This window comes from Alligator sinensis, unplaced genomic scaffold, assembly GCF_000455745.1.
Source record: "Alligator sinensis unplaced genomic scaffold, ASM45574v1 scaffold428_1, whole genome shotgun sequence".
NCBI lineage: Eukaryota > Metazoa > Chordata > Crocodylia > Alligatoridae > Alligator > Alligator sinensis.
This window is the reverse complement of record NW_005841919.1, coordinates 2,188,666-2,205,353: the sequence shown is the minus strand read 5'-3', so window position 1 is coordinate 2,205,353 and position 16,688 is coordinate 2,188,666. Positions and strand designations below refer to the sequence as shown.

At 43.9% G+C, this 16,688-nt stretch overlaps 1 protein-coding gene across 9 annotated transcripts in view; it reads right to left on the bottom strand.

The window, feature by feature from the left end:
• The window catches only part of LOC102387245 (carboxymethylenebutenolidase homolog), a 41,198-nt gene that overhangs the window by 6,451 nt on the left and 18,059 nt on the right, over positions 1-16,688 (bottom strand). For 3 of the 9 annotated variants that reach the window (XM_006018971.3, XM_025198294.1, XM_006018973.3), the window contains 4 exons: positions 4,580-4,802; positions 3,720-3,827; positions 3,375-3,517; positions 1,549-1,640 (listed from right to left, as the gene is read on the bottom strand). In XM_006018971.3, the coding sequence (XP_006019033.1) occupies positions 1,549-1,640; positions 3,375-3,517; positions 3,720-3,827; positions 4,580-4,802 (566 nt within the window). The other 6 variants (XM_025198291.1, XM_025198292.1, XM_014517627.2 and 3 more) reach the window with 6 other exon arrangements.

The following is a 16,688-nucleotide window of genomic DNA, read 5'->3' as shown; positions in this document are numbered from 1 at the left end:
CTGGACCCAGCGGCCTCAGCGGCCTGCCCCTTCTGCCCGGGGGTGCTGGCCGAGGACATTTTCCACGCCTTCCTCGACTGCCCCCGGCTGCAGCCTCTCTTTGCCGCCCTGGAGACGCTGCTTCGGGGGCTGGGCCGAGACTTCTCCGAGGACGTCTACATCCACTCCTTTCCGTACCGGGCGGCCGAGCGGGCCACGGTCAGCCTGGCCAACTTCCTGCTGGGCCAGGCCAAGATGGCCACGTTGAAGAGCCGGCGGAACCGGCTCACCGGCACCGGCATGGTCGACGCCTTGCAACTCTTCCGCCTGCTGGTGCGGGCCCGCCTCTCGCTCGAGTTTGAGCACGCTGTCCTCCGGTGGACGGTGCCCGCCTTTGAGGAGCACTGGGCCCTCGAGGGGGCGCTGTGCCGAGTCGAGGCGGGACGCCTGGTCCTCGTGCTGTGAGACCACCAGCTGCTCAAGCTGCAGGGACGCCTCAAGAGGGGCCGAGGCCTTGGACTTTGGTTCATGCGGGGCGACCCCTGAGGCCTCATGGGTGTCCCCCGCTGGAAGGACTGTAAAAAAGTGAATATAGTCCGAATGTTTGTTTGTGGTTTTTTGTGGGGGGGTGTGTGTGTGTGTGTTGTTTTGTTAGTTTAGAGTGTACGGGCAGGCCTTGCAGGCCATGAGCCCAGGCCTCGTCCATGAGGCCCAGATATCCGGGCGTACCTGTACATGCTCTTTACTAGCTCCGAGTGATCACCCACCCGGGAATAAATGTCTCTTAAAAGTCTTTCTTAAAAGAAGATGTGCACATCTGCAGGGACACAAACACTTACTGCCTGATGTAGGCTGACTGACTACCAGTTGTGGTAGAAGCAGCCCCATTGGGAAGGAGCAGGTTTGCACTATGAAATGGGGCAAAATGAAATCTCCTGAAGGTATGTTGAGGAGAGAAGACACAGAATCAAAGCCTGAAATTCGAATAATTGATTTTGGAGTGCAGAAAGGGGGACAATGGAATGGAGACTAAACCTGCTTCGTGTCTTAATAGCGCTAGATACTTGCTTTGCCTTCCACCATAATTCAACACTTACTTCGAGAAGGCATATTTTATTCTAGAAAACACAGGAGCTCATAAATTGTTTGAAAGCTTGTTTGGGGGGAGAGGCTGTTAGGCCTACATAGCTGGCTTTTCTGGTTCTTGTGCAATGACTGGCCCCAGGGAAAACAACTCATGGTCCTGACCTTTTTTGGAGTGCTTGCACTGTCATTTTGATTAAAGAAGGTTTACTGCCGTAGGCCTGTTGCAGGTTACCTGCTCCTACTAGAAGCCCTTATCTTTAGAAAACTATACTGTGAGAGAGAGAGAACATTTGTCAGCACGGCTTTAAATAATTTTGACTTGGGGGTAGGGGGAGGAAAGGGGGACAACAAGAACTTTTCTTTAAGAGTTTGGAAAAGGGGGAGAGAAGGGCCAACTAATTTGCTAATCTGCCAAGTGTCATTTTATGAAACAAGTATTTAAAAAACCTATGTGGACATATATATCTTTGAAGGTGAACTCACTTGCTCAATTGGGATGTATTCATCACTTTCACCAAAAATGAAGAAAGTGGGATGGAGCAAACTGTACCGATCTTCAAAGTATTTAATTACTCCTAGAAAACATATATTTTAAAGAGATTTAAAATGCATTGTTCAGTCTTAATGCAAAATCGTCATAGGTAGATTAGAGATAGGGGGGACTGGATCTGGACTCCAACTGTGAGGACACAAGGAATTGAGTCTAGTGACTTGGCCTGTCTCTAAAATCTTTCATATTGGCATGTGTCCACACAAGTAAAAAACATATCTTTACCTTTGGGACAGACAGCTCCATTGGCTGGGAAAATGGGAAAAGTCAGCATTGCAAATGAGCATTGTCAAAGCCCAGGATTAAACAACAAAATAAAGTGACAAGCTAGTTTACCACTTCCTGTACTGTTACTCTTGGTGCAGAATTATACAGATGACTTCAGGCCAGCAAACACACACATGGTTGTTTCCTGCTTTTCCAAGAAAATGGTTCAGAAGTCTAGACTGACCAAATGCAGTTAGCTTATTATTTAAGATAATTAAGACCATAATCAAATGAAGGGTGTAAACAAACATCACTGTTGTACTGCCAGAGGCCAAGCAAACAGACAACCACACCCCTTGTCATGCCACAAATGCCTTAAATTTGTGGCTGACACAGAAGTGCTGTGTATTTTGGCAAACATGTTTCCTTTAAATGGTAGAGCACAGGCAGTCTGGAGCTGCCTATGCTTTCCAGCTGCCCTGGGCAGGCATTCCTGGGGCTTCAGGGGCTTGATATCCAAATCGATTTGGAGAGATTCGGAAAGATTTGGCGATTCAGACATAGAGATAGCTTTAAATGGTTTTTCTACATACCTCTAGGTAGTAAGGGCTCTTGAATGCTGAGATGCTGGGGCACATGGAGCGTCCCACAGAAGCAAGGGGAGCTCCCCAGTGCGCTGGGAAGCAGACCCAGAAGTGGACCAGAAGCACTTCCGGTCCACTTTCAGGTCCACTGGGGAGCATGCTTACAGCCAACATTTTTGCAACAAACTAACCATATGTCATTAGGTTTTCTAAAGATGTTTCCATACAATGTATTAATACTATGCAATTTTTTTCCCAGATTCTGACTTTTAGTTTTGAACAAAACCCTCCTCCCCCCACCCCTACCTGTGCTGTGTTCCAGCAGGTCCCATCTACACTGCAGCCTGGGACACTGAGCATAGCCACAGCCCACCCCCATAGCAGTGGCATGTAGCCCTTATAGCTGCTATGGGGGCTGGGCTACAGCCATGCTCCATGCGCCATGCTAGAACAGGGAGTCTACTGGCACAAAGCAGAGTCTGGGGGATAAGCAGGGAACAAAAGCCAGGGAGGAATAGAAGCTGTGGGGGAAGCAGAGTGTAGAGGCTGAGGGAAGGGAGGAGTAGAGGTTGGAGAGAAGAGAACATCAGAGGTGGCGGTGGGGGGTAGAGGCTGGAGGAAGTAGGAACCCAAGGCTGTGAGGGGGCAGAGGTGGCAGGGGTCCAGGGGGCAAGATACATGACCCTCCACATACTACCTGCTTCCCCACTGCTTGCCTCCCTGCAGTGGTGAGAGGGATGAATTAGAGACAACCACCCAATAATTAGATTCTGCATGTGGAAAATTATACCAAATTTATAAATTTTCCATGTATAGAATCTAATTATTAGGGGTTATCTTAAACTCAGGGTCATTTTAGATTTGAGTATACACAGTAAAATTGTTATGGGCCATACATAATAATAATAATCAAACTACATGCTGCAATTTTGTGTGAGTGCCCATTTTGACATGCCTTCTATACCTACCATGGACTGATACCCCAGTCTTTAATTCAGGATTTTTCAGCATCAAGTGATGAACAGCCATTCCTCCCCAGCAAAATCCAATAACACCAACCTTCTTTGCACCACATTGCTGCTTTAGATACTTCAGGACAGCATCAGCTTCCCTAAGACGCACAAAGACAAGTAAAGGAAAGAACTTAGTAATTTGACCCACAGACTTCCATAAGATTTGTTCTTTTTTTAATCTTCCTGCATTCGTTTCATTATATTTTAGAGTATAATTCTACACTTATTTACTCAGGTAGAGTTCCTCTTGAGCTCAACGGTCGCTGTGTACACATGCTGTATGCTGAATAACCATTCTACCTGTCTACTCTGCTGGCATCTCGAGTTTTCAGCCAGTCATTAAAAATGGACCAATCATCTGAAGGTTTCCAAGGCTCTTGTCCCACAAAGTAGTCTGGGCAGATAGCTCTGTAAGAAAAATGGCCACACGTCTAAGTCCATGGACTTTTAATTCATTTGATTTATTCAATACTGATTTCACAGAATTAGAATGTACATTTTTCATTTTTTTTTAAAACTAAAAACAAATATTTGACCAAATTTCCAGAGGACAATGACCTATTAGAATTTGTTAAGAACCTATTCACTGTAATGAAGAGTTTCCTACCAGTGTCCCTTCACACACCCTATACTTTACAAGGAAAATAATTATGAACTGGAAGCTCATACCCGAATAATAAGGCAACAAATATTTACAGTATTTTTTCACTATTTCTTAAAGGATTCCTCTCATGAACTCTGAATCAGCACTTATTTCTTTGGCAAAATTCCTCTGACTTTACTAAGAGGTTTGCTACAATAAGTAATGGCAAGTAGAGCTTACAAAGAATAAGGATGTTTAAAGAAAACTAAAGATACTTTAACTAACTCCTTTGAAGACTGAAAGTCATATAATTTTGTTTCTCTTTCTTTTTGCATCCTACATTGTCTACTTATCACTGAGTTGCTTGTCAATGATGCACTGTATGCAATGTTTTTAAACTATAAGAAGCCTGTGCAGAAAAAGAACACATTAGCAAAATTTATTGAGGTGTATGTTTGGATATATGTGGTCTAATGAAAAGTGCATACAGATTTTGGCCTAAAGAAAAATATATACAATTTTTGGCCTTGCATCTTTGACAGTTTCTAGTCAAGCAGGAAAGAATTAAATCTCATACATGTATCCATTGGCTGCCAACATGTCCGCTATATATCTGGTGTTTGGCAGTTGCCATCCAAAAATATCCTGAATCACAATTACAGCCTTGTCTGTGCTAGAGGATGGCTTGCAAATGTATGCCCTGATGTGCTCAACTTGCACTTCCTGCCCAAGGCCTCGATAGTCAAATCTGTCTCCAATGTTGCAAAGGCAAGGTCTCTCTTCATTGGCCATGTGGAATCCTAATACAAAAATGGGAAAATAAATAGTAAACTATGAATGTTTACAGTAACATGCACAGGGGGAAACATCGGTATATTATGGGGTAATATTACCATAAATAACAGAAATCTTACTGTGCACACCATTAATTTTGTTAAAGTCTGACCATCTAATGCTTCTCAATAGCACTCTGGTTTTGTATGTGGTTACTTAGACTGTAGGGGATAGTTCCTCACCCAATGGGATCCTGGTCCATGTCTACGGCTCATGGTGCAACAGCAAGTGTGTCAAACCTACCTTGCCCCTGGGCTGGATCTGGACTGCAGGGCTCTCATTGTCTGAATCCAGATTCAATGGCAGCGGTGGGACAAGTGGAGGTGGCAACAGGTGTCACTCATCCCCTTCCTATAATACATTTCACCGACAAGGCTTCATGCCCCAGATTTTGATGACAGTTCTCACCCCCCAAATCCTGGCCCCTCTATAAGCCCCACAGGCCAAATAACACAGCTCTGTGGGTCAGATCCAGCCTGTGGGCCATAAGTTTGACACATCTCTACTACAGTAATGTGAAACCTGTACTACTATTACTACTACTACTACTAAAGTTGAGAGTAATATTTGCCTCTGTAATGCTTAACTTTTTTGGCTGGTGGGCTAGATGAGCAGTGCCCTGTTTGTTGGCAAGCTGGATCCATACAGTGGTCCGGATCTGGCACCTAGGGTGGTGGTGGGACCCCATCTGGCCATGCAAGAGGAAGCAGGGGAAAACCTGGCTACAACCCAGGCCTATGAGGGGAGAAGGGGCATGGCCCAGCCTCAATTGATCTGTTGGGGGAGGGGGAGCGTGGTTCAGCCCTTATCGAACCATGGGGGAGAAAGGAGGTGTGGCCTAGCCCCATGGGGGAAGGGAGCGTGACCCAGCTTCAGTCCATTGTGTAGGACTTGGGGGTTTGGAAATTTGATGGTGGGGAATGGTGGCAGTATTAATGCCCTGCCACCAAATTTCCCAACCCATAGGGAGCCCTGCAGGCTGAATACCATGGATCCACAGGCCATGTTTTGCCCATGAGCTGGAGTTGAGCACCCCTGATCTAACTAGATTAGATCATCACAAACTAGTAAGTTGTGATGAAATACATTCTTTTATGTAAATTCAGTAATTCACAGTAGAAATTAATCTCTATTTGAAAGCCTTGATATGAGATGCAATGCTTTGGGGATGAATAATCTATTATGAGGTAAAAATAACTAAATCTTGATTAAACTTAAGACACTTCTATGTAGAGATTTAAAACTACTTTGAACTTCCAATAGCAGACCCATCAGTTTGCAGGAGTTCCATTGCCAAAGCATCCTTAATAGAAGATTACTTTGGAGAAAAGTATATATTTTAAACAAATAATGTGTCATTATGAATATATTTAATGAATAGTCAAGGAGGTACAACATACTACTTTACTATTAAAGATGTGGTACATTCAAACTGCCTTGGTAAAAAGTCAGCATGAAGTGAAATTCTTTCAGTTGGACCAAAATGTGAACTGTGGCCTGAGGGTTAGCTATTATGCAGAGAAAGTTCAGTATAAATAAATGATTTGCAGAATCAAAAAAGAACAAGCAAAAAATTAGTACAAAGCAAACATTTTGTCCTAAGACGTTTGTTACCAAAAACGCAATACTGTTTAGTCATTAGACAAGACTATAGCTCATCTACAATCAAGACTGTTTTGCAACTTAGACATAAATTAAGGGACAGTTACAAATTCCTTACCCTTCTTGTACACCAAATTAAGATACAATTACATTTCCCAATAATCCACCATTCCCTCTTAGCAGGTAAATTGTTAGTACCACCCAAGTCAGATAAAGAGGCAAGACACGGATAAAGAAGCAAGGTCTGTCACCCAACCTTTTATTGATGCACCTCAAAGCATGAGGATGAGCATTTGTTTCTATGCCTATTTAGCTATCTGCGACACCACAATATAGATTCTCACCTATGCCAGCTGGGGGAGAGGCAGGAGGGAAGAGGAAGGTGGCTTGCAGGCTGGTAACAGGCTCCCTTGAATTTGCTGAGGTCCCCAATCCCCTCTCTGTTTATACTCAATATTTATATATGGCTTATTTAAATAAATATTCTGATTGGTGTTATTCAAATTTCTTTGTTTTACTCAGACTTTGGGAACTGAACTGAGCCAGTTTTTCTGTGGCCTTGCAAAATGCCAATTATCTGGGGTCTGTGTCCTTCTGAAAAGTACAATTTTGAGAAAGAGGGGGCTTCTTATCTCTCTCCCTCACCATCTGGGAATGCTACTTGCCATGTTCTGTTTTTTGGTTTTTTTTACTTTGCTGATTAGGCTAGTTGTGACACATCTGCAAAGGTCCACTCTGGAACCTTTAGCCACACTTCTGCAGCTTAGCGTAAATCACTTGAAAGTGGCTAAGGCTGATGATGGGTTAACTAAGTGCAGCCTATGCCCCTCATTTTTGTAGGGTAACTAGGCTCCTGAAAAATATGTCAAGGTCTAGAAGCTTTGGCTTTTTTTTTTTAAAGAGCCTGCTTTTCCGTTCTCCGCCCCCCTCCCCCACTTTGCTGCTGTGTTTGCAAAAAGAAGTAACTCTTTAAGACTTTGAAACAATATAAGAATAACCATTTACAAGCTAACTGTTAACCACAGCTAACTGTTAAGCATTAGTATAAACAGGAGATGTCTGTGTTTCTTTCTTAATGTGTTTAGGAACAGACACAGATATTTCTAACACCATAGCTAAGATTGATTATAAGTTAACATAATGTCTGGAGAACCATAAGTTCAGGTCATGGTAGAAACCATGTGATAGTCTAGACTGGATACGAAAGGAGAAAAGGTCTATATTTGAAACAGAACAGGTATAGGCTGACCACAATGAGCCCCTTTTTGATCTGGAAATAACCTGCATATTATTGTTAAAAGCTTAGTAATTTGCTGACTATACCCAAGAACAGATGGCAAGAGAGGAAAAATAGGAACCGAAAGGAGGCAACCACAAGAAGTGGAGATGGGATGTGGACAAGGATCAACAACTGAAGAGGTGGTAAAATTTGATTGGATAACATCAAGCAAAGAAAGTGTGAGTTATAAAATAGAAGATTTTGTGAAAAGCAATGCAACACCAAAGACACCACTGTGCACGTGCACAGAAGCCCCCTTGCCTGACGACTTAGCCTGGCCAGCAACATTGCCAAGCAAAGACTACTCATCCTATATGTAATATATCTGATTATTTAATTTTGCTTTGTTTAATGTGTCAATGAATCTGATCAGTTGTGAAGCTTCCTCCCTTACATTGAGCTCTACTCATCTCAAGAAGTTTATGGGCCAACAAGAGGTAAGGTGCTGCTGGACCTGGTACTGACCAAAGGGGATGATCTAGTGAGCGACCTGAGAATTGAAGGGAAGCTGGGAGACAGTGACCATGAATAGATCACTTTCTCTATCCACTGCAAAGCTGGCAAATCAGTCATCAATGCAGAAATACTTTACTTTAGGAAAGCCGACTTTCACAAGCTCAGGAGGCTAGTTGTTGAGGCCCTGAGAGGCCATGACCTGACAGGGAGGGGAGTCCACAATGAGTAGTTGCTCCTTAAGGATGTGAGCCTTGAAGCACAAGGGAAGTCCATTCCAGCCTGTAGGAAAGGTAGCAGAAGGGCTGGGCAACCCCCTTGGCTCAATAGGGAACTCATGGACCTCCTGTACCTTTAAAAGAGAAGCTTATAAAGGATGGAAGTCAGGAATCACCACTACGGAGGAGTATTCAGCACTGGCCCACACCTGTAGGGAGCAAACTAGGAAAGCCAAGGCTGAAACTGAACTCAAACTGGCTACAGGAATCAAGGACAATAAAAAATCCTTCTTCAAATATGTGGTAAGTAAAAAAACAAACAAACAAGGGCAACGTTGGATCCTTGCTAAACTAAATGGGGCAGCTGATGACTGATACCTAGAAAAAAGCCAATCTCCTTAACAATTACTTTGTGTCAGTCTTCCACCAGCCCAAGGGGATCACCCTGCCTGACAAGATGCAGGATTACCAGGGTAAGGGTGAACATATGCCCATCATTGGGATAGATCTTGCGAAGGAATACCTTGAGAGGCTGGACATCCACAAGTCAGCTGGCCCAGATGGAATGAACCCAGGAGTGCTAAAGGAACTGGCTGATATCATAGCACAGCCAGTGGCGAGAATATTTGAGAACTCGTGGTGCTCAGGCGAGGTACCTGAAGATTGGAAGACAGCCAATGTGGTGTCAGCTTCAAGAAAGGGAGTAAAGAAGATCCGGGGAACTACAGGCCAATCAATTTGACCTCAATCCCTGGACAGATATTAGAAAAAATCATCAAAGAAACCATCAACAACAGGCTAATAGAAGGCAACATTCTGAGAGAGAGCCAACATGGCTTCATTGTGGGTAGGTCTTGCCTGACCAATCTCATTTCCTTCTATGACCAGGTGACACATCACCTGGACAAAGGAGAAGCAGTTGATATCATGCATTTGGACTTCAAAAAAGCCTTTGACCCGGTGTCCCATGATGTCCTCGTGGTAAAATTGGGGAACTGAGGCCTCAACAACCTTACAGTCGAATGGCTGGGGAACTGGCTCCACAGTCGGACCCAGACAGTGATAGTTGATGGAACTGAATCAACATGGCACATGGTGACCAGTGGTGTGCCCCAGGGCTTTGTACTCGGACCTGTACCCTTTAATGTTTTTTTAATTATCTCAACTCTGGTGTCAGAAGCAGACTGGCTAAATTTGGTGTCATCAGCAAACTATGTGGTAGTGTGGTCACACTAGAGGATAGGTTGGTGATTCAGGCTGACCTTGACAGGCTTGCAAGGTGGGCAGATCAAAACCTGATGGCATTCAACACCGAGAAATGCAAGGTGCTCCCCCTTGAGAGAAAAAACCTACATCATACAGGCATGTCTCATCTTACGCGGGGATTACGTTCTAAAGGCAAAAAATCATGTATAGTGAAATTGCATATTACTGTGCCAGCAGTGACTGCCTCTGCCTCCAAAACCTCCTGCCACTGCCGCAGAGCCGTGCTTAATGCTGTGTGGCTGGTGACAGCAGCGCAGCGTGGGGTGGGGGTGGGGATGGCTGCGTGGCACCCGGCCACCACCACGCCTGGCAGCTGGCCACACAGCTCCGGGCACAGCTCTATGGCAGTGGCGGGGGTTTTTGGAGGCAGAGGCAGTCACCACTGGCAGCGTGGTGGTGACCCGGCCTCCAGGTAAGCGGCAGCACCACGTGCAGACTCAAGCCCTCCCCCCCCGCATATAGTTGAATTCACTCAAGTTAAATGCGCGTATGATGCGACATGCCTGTACTTATAGGCTCGCAGTGCTATACTCACACCACAACTGGGGGTCATAGTTGACCACAAGATGAACATGAGCCACCAATGCAATGCTCCAGCTGACAAAGCAAACAAACCCCTGGCTTGCATCTACTGATGCATCTCAAGCAAGACCCAGGAAGTCATCCTCCTGCTTTACTTGGCCTTGGTGAGGCCGCAGCTGGAGTACTGCATCCAATTCTGGGCTCCACAATTCATAAAGGATATGGAGAAGCTTGAGAGAGTCCAGAGGAGAGCCATGTGTATGATTAGAGGACAAGAGAGCAGGCCTTATGAGGAGAGGCTGAGACATGGGACTCTTCAGCCTGGAAAAGCATAGGCTTGGGGGGCACTTGATGACAGCCTATAAGTACATAAGGGATGTGCATCAAGAACTGGGAGAACACCTGTTCACCAGGGCACCCCAAGGGAAGACAAGGTCCAACAGTCACAAACTCCTGGAAGACCATTTTAGGCTGAACATAAGGAAAAACTTCTTTACCGTCCGAGTCCCCAGGGCCTAGAATAGACCTCCCCCCCAAAGGTGGTGCAATTGCCTACTCTGGACACTTTCGAGAAACACTTGGATGCCTATCTTGCTGGGATCATTTGACCTGAGCTGACTTCCTGTTCCTTGAGGAGGGGGATGGACCCAATGATCTTGTGAGGTCCCTTCCAGCCCTAATGTCTATGACATCTACGAAATCAATGTATCCTGTATGACTGGAATGGTCTGAAGTCTTACTTATTGTACTTCCCCAGCTACCTCAAGTTTACCTACAGTTCAAGTATAGCAAATGAGACATTGTTATTTCAACAGAATTCTAGCTGGCCACATACAACTTAATTATTATAACATTAGTTGTTACTTTTAGCTGCTGTTAGGTACTTTCCATAAAATAAGTTATTCATTCTTGACCTAGCCTAATATTAGTTGTCTTAATAAACAGATTCTTATTCTTCTTTTCCAAGTTACAATTTCTGATTTAAATAAAAGCTTATTGATTATATACCAGTTTAAGCATATAATTTTGCTAGGTCTGTAGTCTGCACCAGTCAGTGTGGTCTATCAGTCACTGAACATGCCTACAGCCTACATCTTCCATTGATTTCAGGGCCATTTGGCATCACATTTGGACTAATGCATTTTTGGCTCTGGCAGCCATTTTGAACAATGGTATTCATGAATTATTTTTGGGGGGGAAACAACAACATACTTTGGCTACTCTGGACCCTCCCACCCCCAATAATTTATTTTAAGTTATTAAAGGGCTTCTGGTAAGGAATAGATTGATTCAATTTTGAGATATAGGTATGTGCTGGCTAGTTCTCCTTTTCAAGAAGGTTTATGAAGGTTGTACAACTCAGAATAAAGTTGTAGGGACAGAGTAAACAAGATGTGTGAATGTATATTATATGCATGTGGTTATATACTTGTTTCTATTTCAAGTAAATTCTTTTAAATATTTGTGCAAAGTCTTGGTAACAATGGGGAAAAAAACGAGTGAAAACAATTATATATAGAAACATTTATTTTAGAGACTATTTTAATGCATTTATTATTTTAAATAAAATAATTTAATTGCCCAAGTCTTAATGACAAAGGAAAAGAGGTAAATATAATTTAATCATGAATCATTTTTATTTTTGGAAAAATTATATTTTTTGCAGTTGGTATACTTTAAAATGAGGAAGTTTAATTTGTTCAAAGCCTTCGTGACAAATGAGTAAGAAAGGGGTGTGCGTATGTATAAATAAATTATAACAAATAGAATATTTTATAAAAAAAAAAAACACATTTCTGTAGTTCGTAAAATTGTTAACATATTCATTAAATAATTGAGCAAAACTGCTAGTACAGTGCTAAACAAAAATACTTAGTCACAGAGGAATAAAGCAGTAGTGCTAATGCATATAATGATTAGGCAGCTAGTGCATTTCTGTAATGCAATGAAAACAATTGAACAAAATCTGAATAAGAGGAATCATAAAAGGTTATAGTGACTCACATTTTCCTGAGCCAACCATTCTCTTTCCCAACCTCAATTATTCACTGTAGCATGTTAAACTGTCTATGAAAGCTAAAATACCAAAGAACCATATATCTAGATTTGTTCTTCAAAGTTTTAACAAACACTGTAAACACTTCCCAGTTAGCCGTGTGTGTGTAATTATGGGATATCTCTTTCTACACAGTTCCTTTAGCAACTGTCTTTAAAAACAGGTAAAGAACTCTCAAAGGACTCACTCCCCTGGGCTTTTATTCTAAATTCCCTGTATTCCAGTAATGCCATGTTTCTTAATCTTTTTTTATTTACTGAACATTAATGCTGGCTGCCTTGCATTGGATTAAAGCCTTTTCATTTCAGCATATGTTGGAAGGACAGATTAATAAGAAAAAAGTCCCAGAACCATACAAATAGCTATAGGCCCTTTCCTGCAGTGCAAACATTCAACCCCACTTTCCCAATCAAGTGTATATACCTAAAGCAATGATTTACTGGTGTCTGGGAAACCCATCTCACACACACCAGCCTGTCCATTTGGCCTGCCAGCTGCAAGACTGAAGCAGGATCCCCTGAGCAAACAGTCCTACTTAACTCCTAATAAAAAGATCAGAAGGAAAATGAGAGGTGGGTTGCCCTCCTCCCCCCAAAAACAAACAAACCCCAATGTGCAGAGCAGCTTTAGCAGTTGTAGCACGAATACCGATGCCTCTGGAAGCGCGTGGCCACCCGCTCTAGTGCCTGCTGCCAGTTAGAGCAGTTTGTCCTGCCTCTTCCTGACAGCAGGGGGAACTGCTGAGCAACCACCCTGGCTGCGGGAAAGCCAGACTGTCCAGCACAGCGTTGAACCGGGTGCCCATTGGCTACTTGACTGCAACACACAGAACAGCTGTCAGCCACGTTCTGAAGCTGTGCATCCAGGTCTGGGAGCCTCCTACCTTCCTCACATCACTGATGCCAGCCTCCAGGCTCGAGCTTCTGGTGTAGATGCACCCCCGCAAGCCCACTGGAGCTAGACAGGAAGAAAAGTTGCTGCTGGCTCTGATCACATAGATACTGTCTGGGGTGAAAAAGTTGGAGGCGGGAGCCCTGGGTGTGTGCAGGGGGGAGGAGGATGGCTGTTTCTTCAGATAACAGGGTCAGATGTCATTGCCTTTTATCTCTGGCCTTCAGGCACTGTTTTGTCCTCTAACCCTTTCTTTGTTTTGTAGTTGTAAAGACTTTCTGTAAAGGAGTGAGCTCTGTGCTCCCCTCTGGAATCGGAGCCTTTCTTTATACCCCACTGCTAAGCCTTTTAAGACTTTATTTAAAATTGCAATAACTACATAAATCCCTCTGCAAATAAAGAAAGCATTACATCAGTATTCATTCATTTTATTTTTAAGTTTTCCTGTATGGAAATACTTTAAAGCACTCTTTTTCCAAAATTGCTCTCAAATATTTTCTCCTACAGAAGCCAAATATTTTGTTTTCTCAAAACAGCTAGGGAAGTACAAAAATACATGTTCATGTACGATACCCAGGTGCTCTGAACTGGCAGAAAGGTGGAACAAAGGCAAAAAAAATAACCATGGAAACTTGTCGAAAATATACAGGGAGTAAAAGGTGGAGCTAAAACCACAAAGGAGTTCCAGAATGAAGTTCTGACAGCCAAAAATCAGTCATTTGGGGGAGGGTCTCAATTGCTGAAAAAAGTTGCCCCTGTTCCTTAAGAGTTTTTTAACGTACAACTTACACTATACACAATGTATTAGTTGTTGATAAAACAAATGGAGAAGGTTAGTAATGAAATACAGCCAAGAAAATTTGCAATGGCTCTAACTCAATGTAAAGAGAAATTAGAGCAAAGTTTGCATGGTAACTTTTTCCTCTTTTGAAATGTTTCCACTTTTTTTCTTAGCCAAGGGTTGCTTTTAAAACAATTTCCATAATACTTTGAAACATTTCCATCCCTCTAAAGCTGTAGATTGGATTAAATACTAACCTCGAGGAGTTTGTGCCTGGCTAACAGGTGTTTCAGTTTTGTCATTATTTTAAAAACATGAAGCAATTCTTTTCTTTGAACTAGAATCTCCTAAAAAAAAAATTAGTTCAGCTTTCCATGTTCAAGAAGACTGCACAAGTCCTGAAGAATGCAACTGTTTGGATTTTGTCCTTTATTGAATGTGACTCCTAGTTAATGAATTATAATTTTATCAACAAGAAATAACTCTGACTGTGTGCAGCTGCATCTAGGCTTACATATTTTGCTTAGTCACAAGATTGACATGTTTTGTAACACCCGGTACAATAGCTATGAATCACTGTTGTTTTCTGAACACATGCCCTACTTCTCCTTCTACATATTGTCGGTGTAACTCCACTGAATTCAGTGAAGGTCCCCACACCACTGTCACTGAAAGAAAAATCCAGCTCACAGAACTACAGTCCCTGATGTTTCTCTTTTAGATAAAACCACAAGAGAGTAATCCTCACTCTAGTTTAGAAGGAAATATGACATTTCACATAGACTGCCCAGTTCTCAGCTATAGGCTAGGAACAGACATTACACATAAACCAGTTTAAATGATCAGAAACTGGTTTAAATCTGTAACAGAATGTAAATTCAGTGCACATAAACCAGTTTCAAAATGGCTGAAACTGGTTTAAGATAAACCTGGTTGAATGTAGTATCAGACTTAACTGATTTGGGTCAAACTGGTTTATGCAATGTCTGTTCCAGATCCCTTCCTGGTTTAAGTTAAACCAGAGTCCCCCAGCATCCCAGCTGCTTTGCAGCCCGGGGCTGGGCTGTGCTGTCTGCTCCAGAGAACAGGGCTGGCTGCCCCTCTGCTCCCTAGTCAGAGCTTTGGCAGAGACTGCAGGCATAGTAGGGTCTGCCATGTTTCCCCCTGCCCCCAAATTGCTGCTCAAGCAGGGATTCCCCCCTCCCTTCCACCCATCTCCCATAGCACAGACCCTAGGCATGTAGTATGCTAGCTAATGCTGAGGGTGGGGGTGTGCCTCCAATTGCACTGGGACAAGACACAGGCATACAGGACAATATCTGCTTAGGGCTTTTTGGAGCTCATCAGCAGGTCAACTAGCAATGTCCCTCTGTTCCTTGGAAAAAGCTGTTTAAGAAGAGCTTGAACTAATGAGAGAGACTTTTGCTTTCTTGTTGGGCTGAAAAACGCTGTGTTATCAGCCCCTTGCTGGTTCCCTCACTGCAGGGAGAAGGGAGACTGAGAAGCTCACTATTATGAACACATGCATGCACTGCCTCAGATTGCTAGCCAGGGGCTGGGGTCCGGCAACACTCTTGCCCTGTGAGCAGTGAGCAGTGGAAAGCTTGGGACAAAGCAGGCAGGGTGGGGGTTTACACTCTTCCCTAATTTGAGCATCCTGCAAGGGCCTGGCCATGCTCCCCTCAGTTTAGCAGTATGGAAGGGAAGGGAGGGCTACTCTAGCAGCTCCCAGCTTCTAGCCTGAGCCACTGAAGGCATGTGCCTGCATCTTCAGTCCAGAGGGGATATCTGTGCAGCTACAAACTGGTTCAATCTAGCCTGGTCAGACTAACCTGCAAAGATTGAATCAATTCAGGCTCAGGCTTTTTGAATGTCTGTCCCTAGCCAGAGAGAACAAAGTCTACCTGGGTTTGTAGACCAGGTAGGGTGGAGGGGAAGCAGCAACCCCACTCAATCTGGACTCTCTAGAAGACAAGGCTAAAGTCTTCCCAGGGTGAAGGGGAGACAGCCACCAGCACTACCAATCAGTAATTGACAGCAAGGGTAATGTCCCAGAGCAAGCTGGGGAGGGCAAGGCCGGGGTAGCTGATGTGGTATGCTCCTGCCTTTAAAAATTCTTTTCCTTGAGTCCAAGATCCCACCTCATGTTGCCTCTGACTTGTTCTCCTTTCATAGTCCACTCTTAACTTTTCTGATCAGGATGAAGGAAAACAGGCCCTGATAGACACATACAGCTATCCTTTTCCCTACCCTTTGTCATGACCCAAAGGCATGATTTTGTGTGTGCTTCGGCACCAGAATTATCCCCGCCAAGTTGCAGCTTCATTGCGCGGGAGAGTTTCCTGTTGCAAAGGAAAACCCCGGTGCAGGGACGAGTTTCCCGCCTTTCTGCAGCTTCTTTTGCAGAGTGCATTGCTCAAGTTGCAAGAGAAATGCACGGTGCAAAAGAGTTCCCGCCACCGGTATGCAAGTTCGTTCCCCGCTGTTGGCTGGTTTTAAATTGTTCCCACGTGGCGGCTAACAATTGGCCTGTTAGCCGTATAAGAGGCTTGAGCAGTTTCCGCCCAAGCCAAAGAGGACTCCACATCCATCTCGTGGGGACTCTGGATACACAGCAGGGTAATAGAGACCCTGTGTGAGATTCAGAGGAGCTTGGAGACCTGATCCATCGCCCACCTCTTCCCGTCTTCGAGCGCAAATTTTATAAGACATATCTCCGAGAGTCCGATTTTGGTGGCGCGCTCACCCAGAGCATCCGGAGCTCTGTTCCGTGGAGCCTAGCAA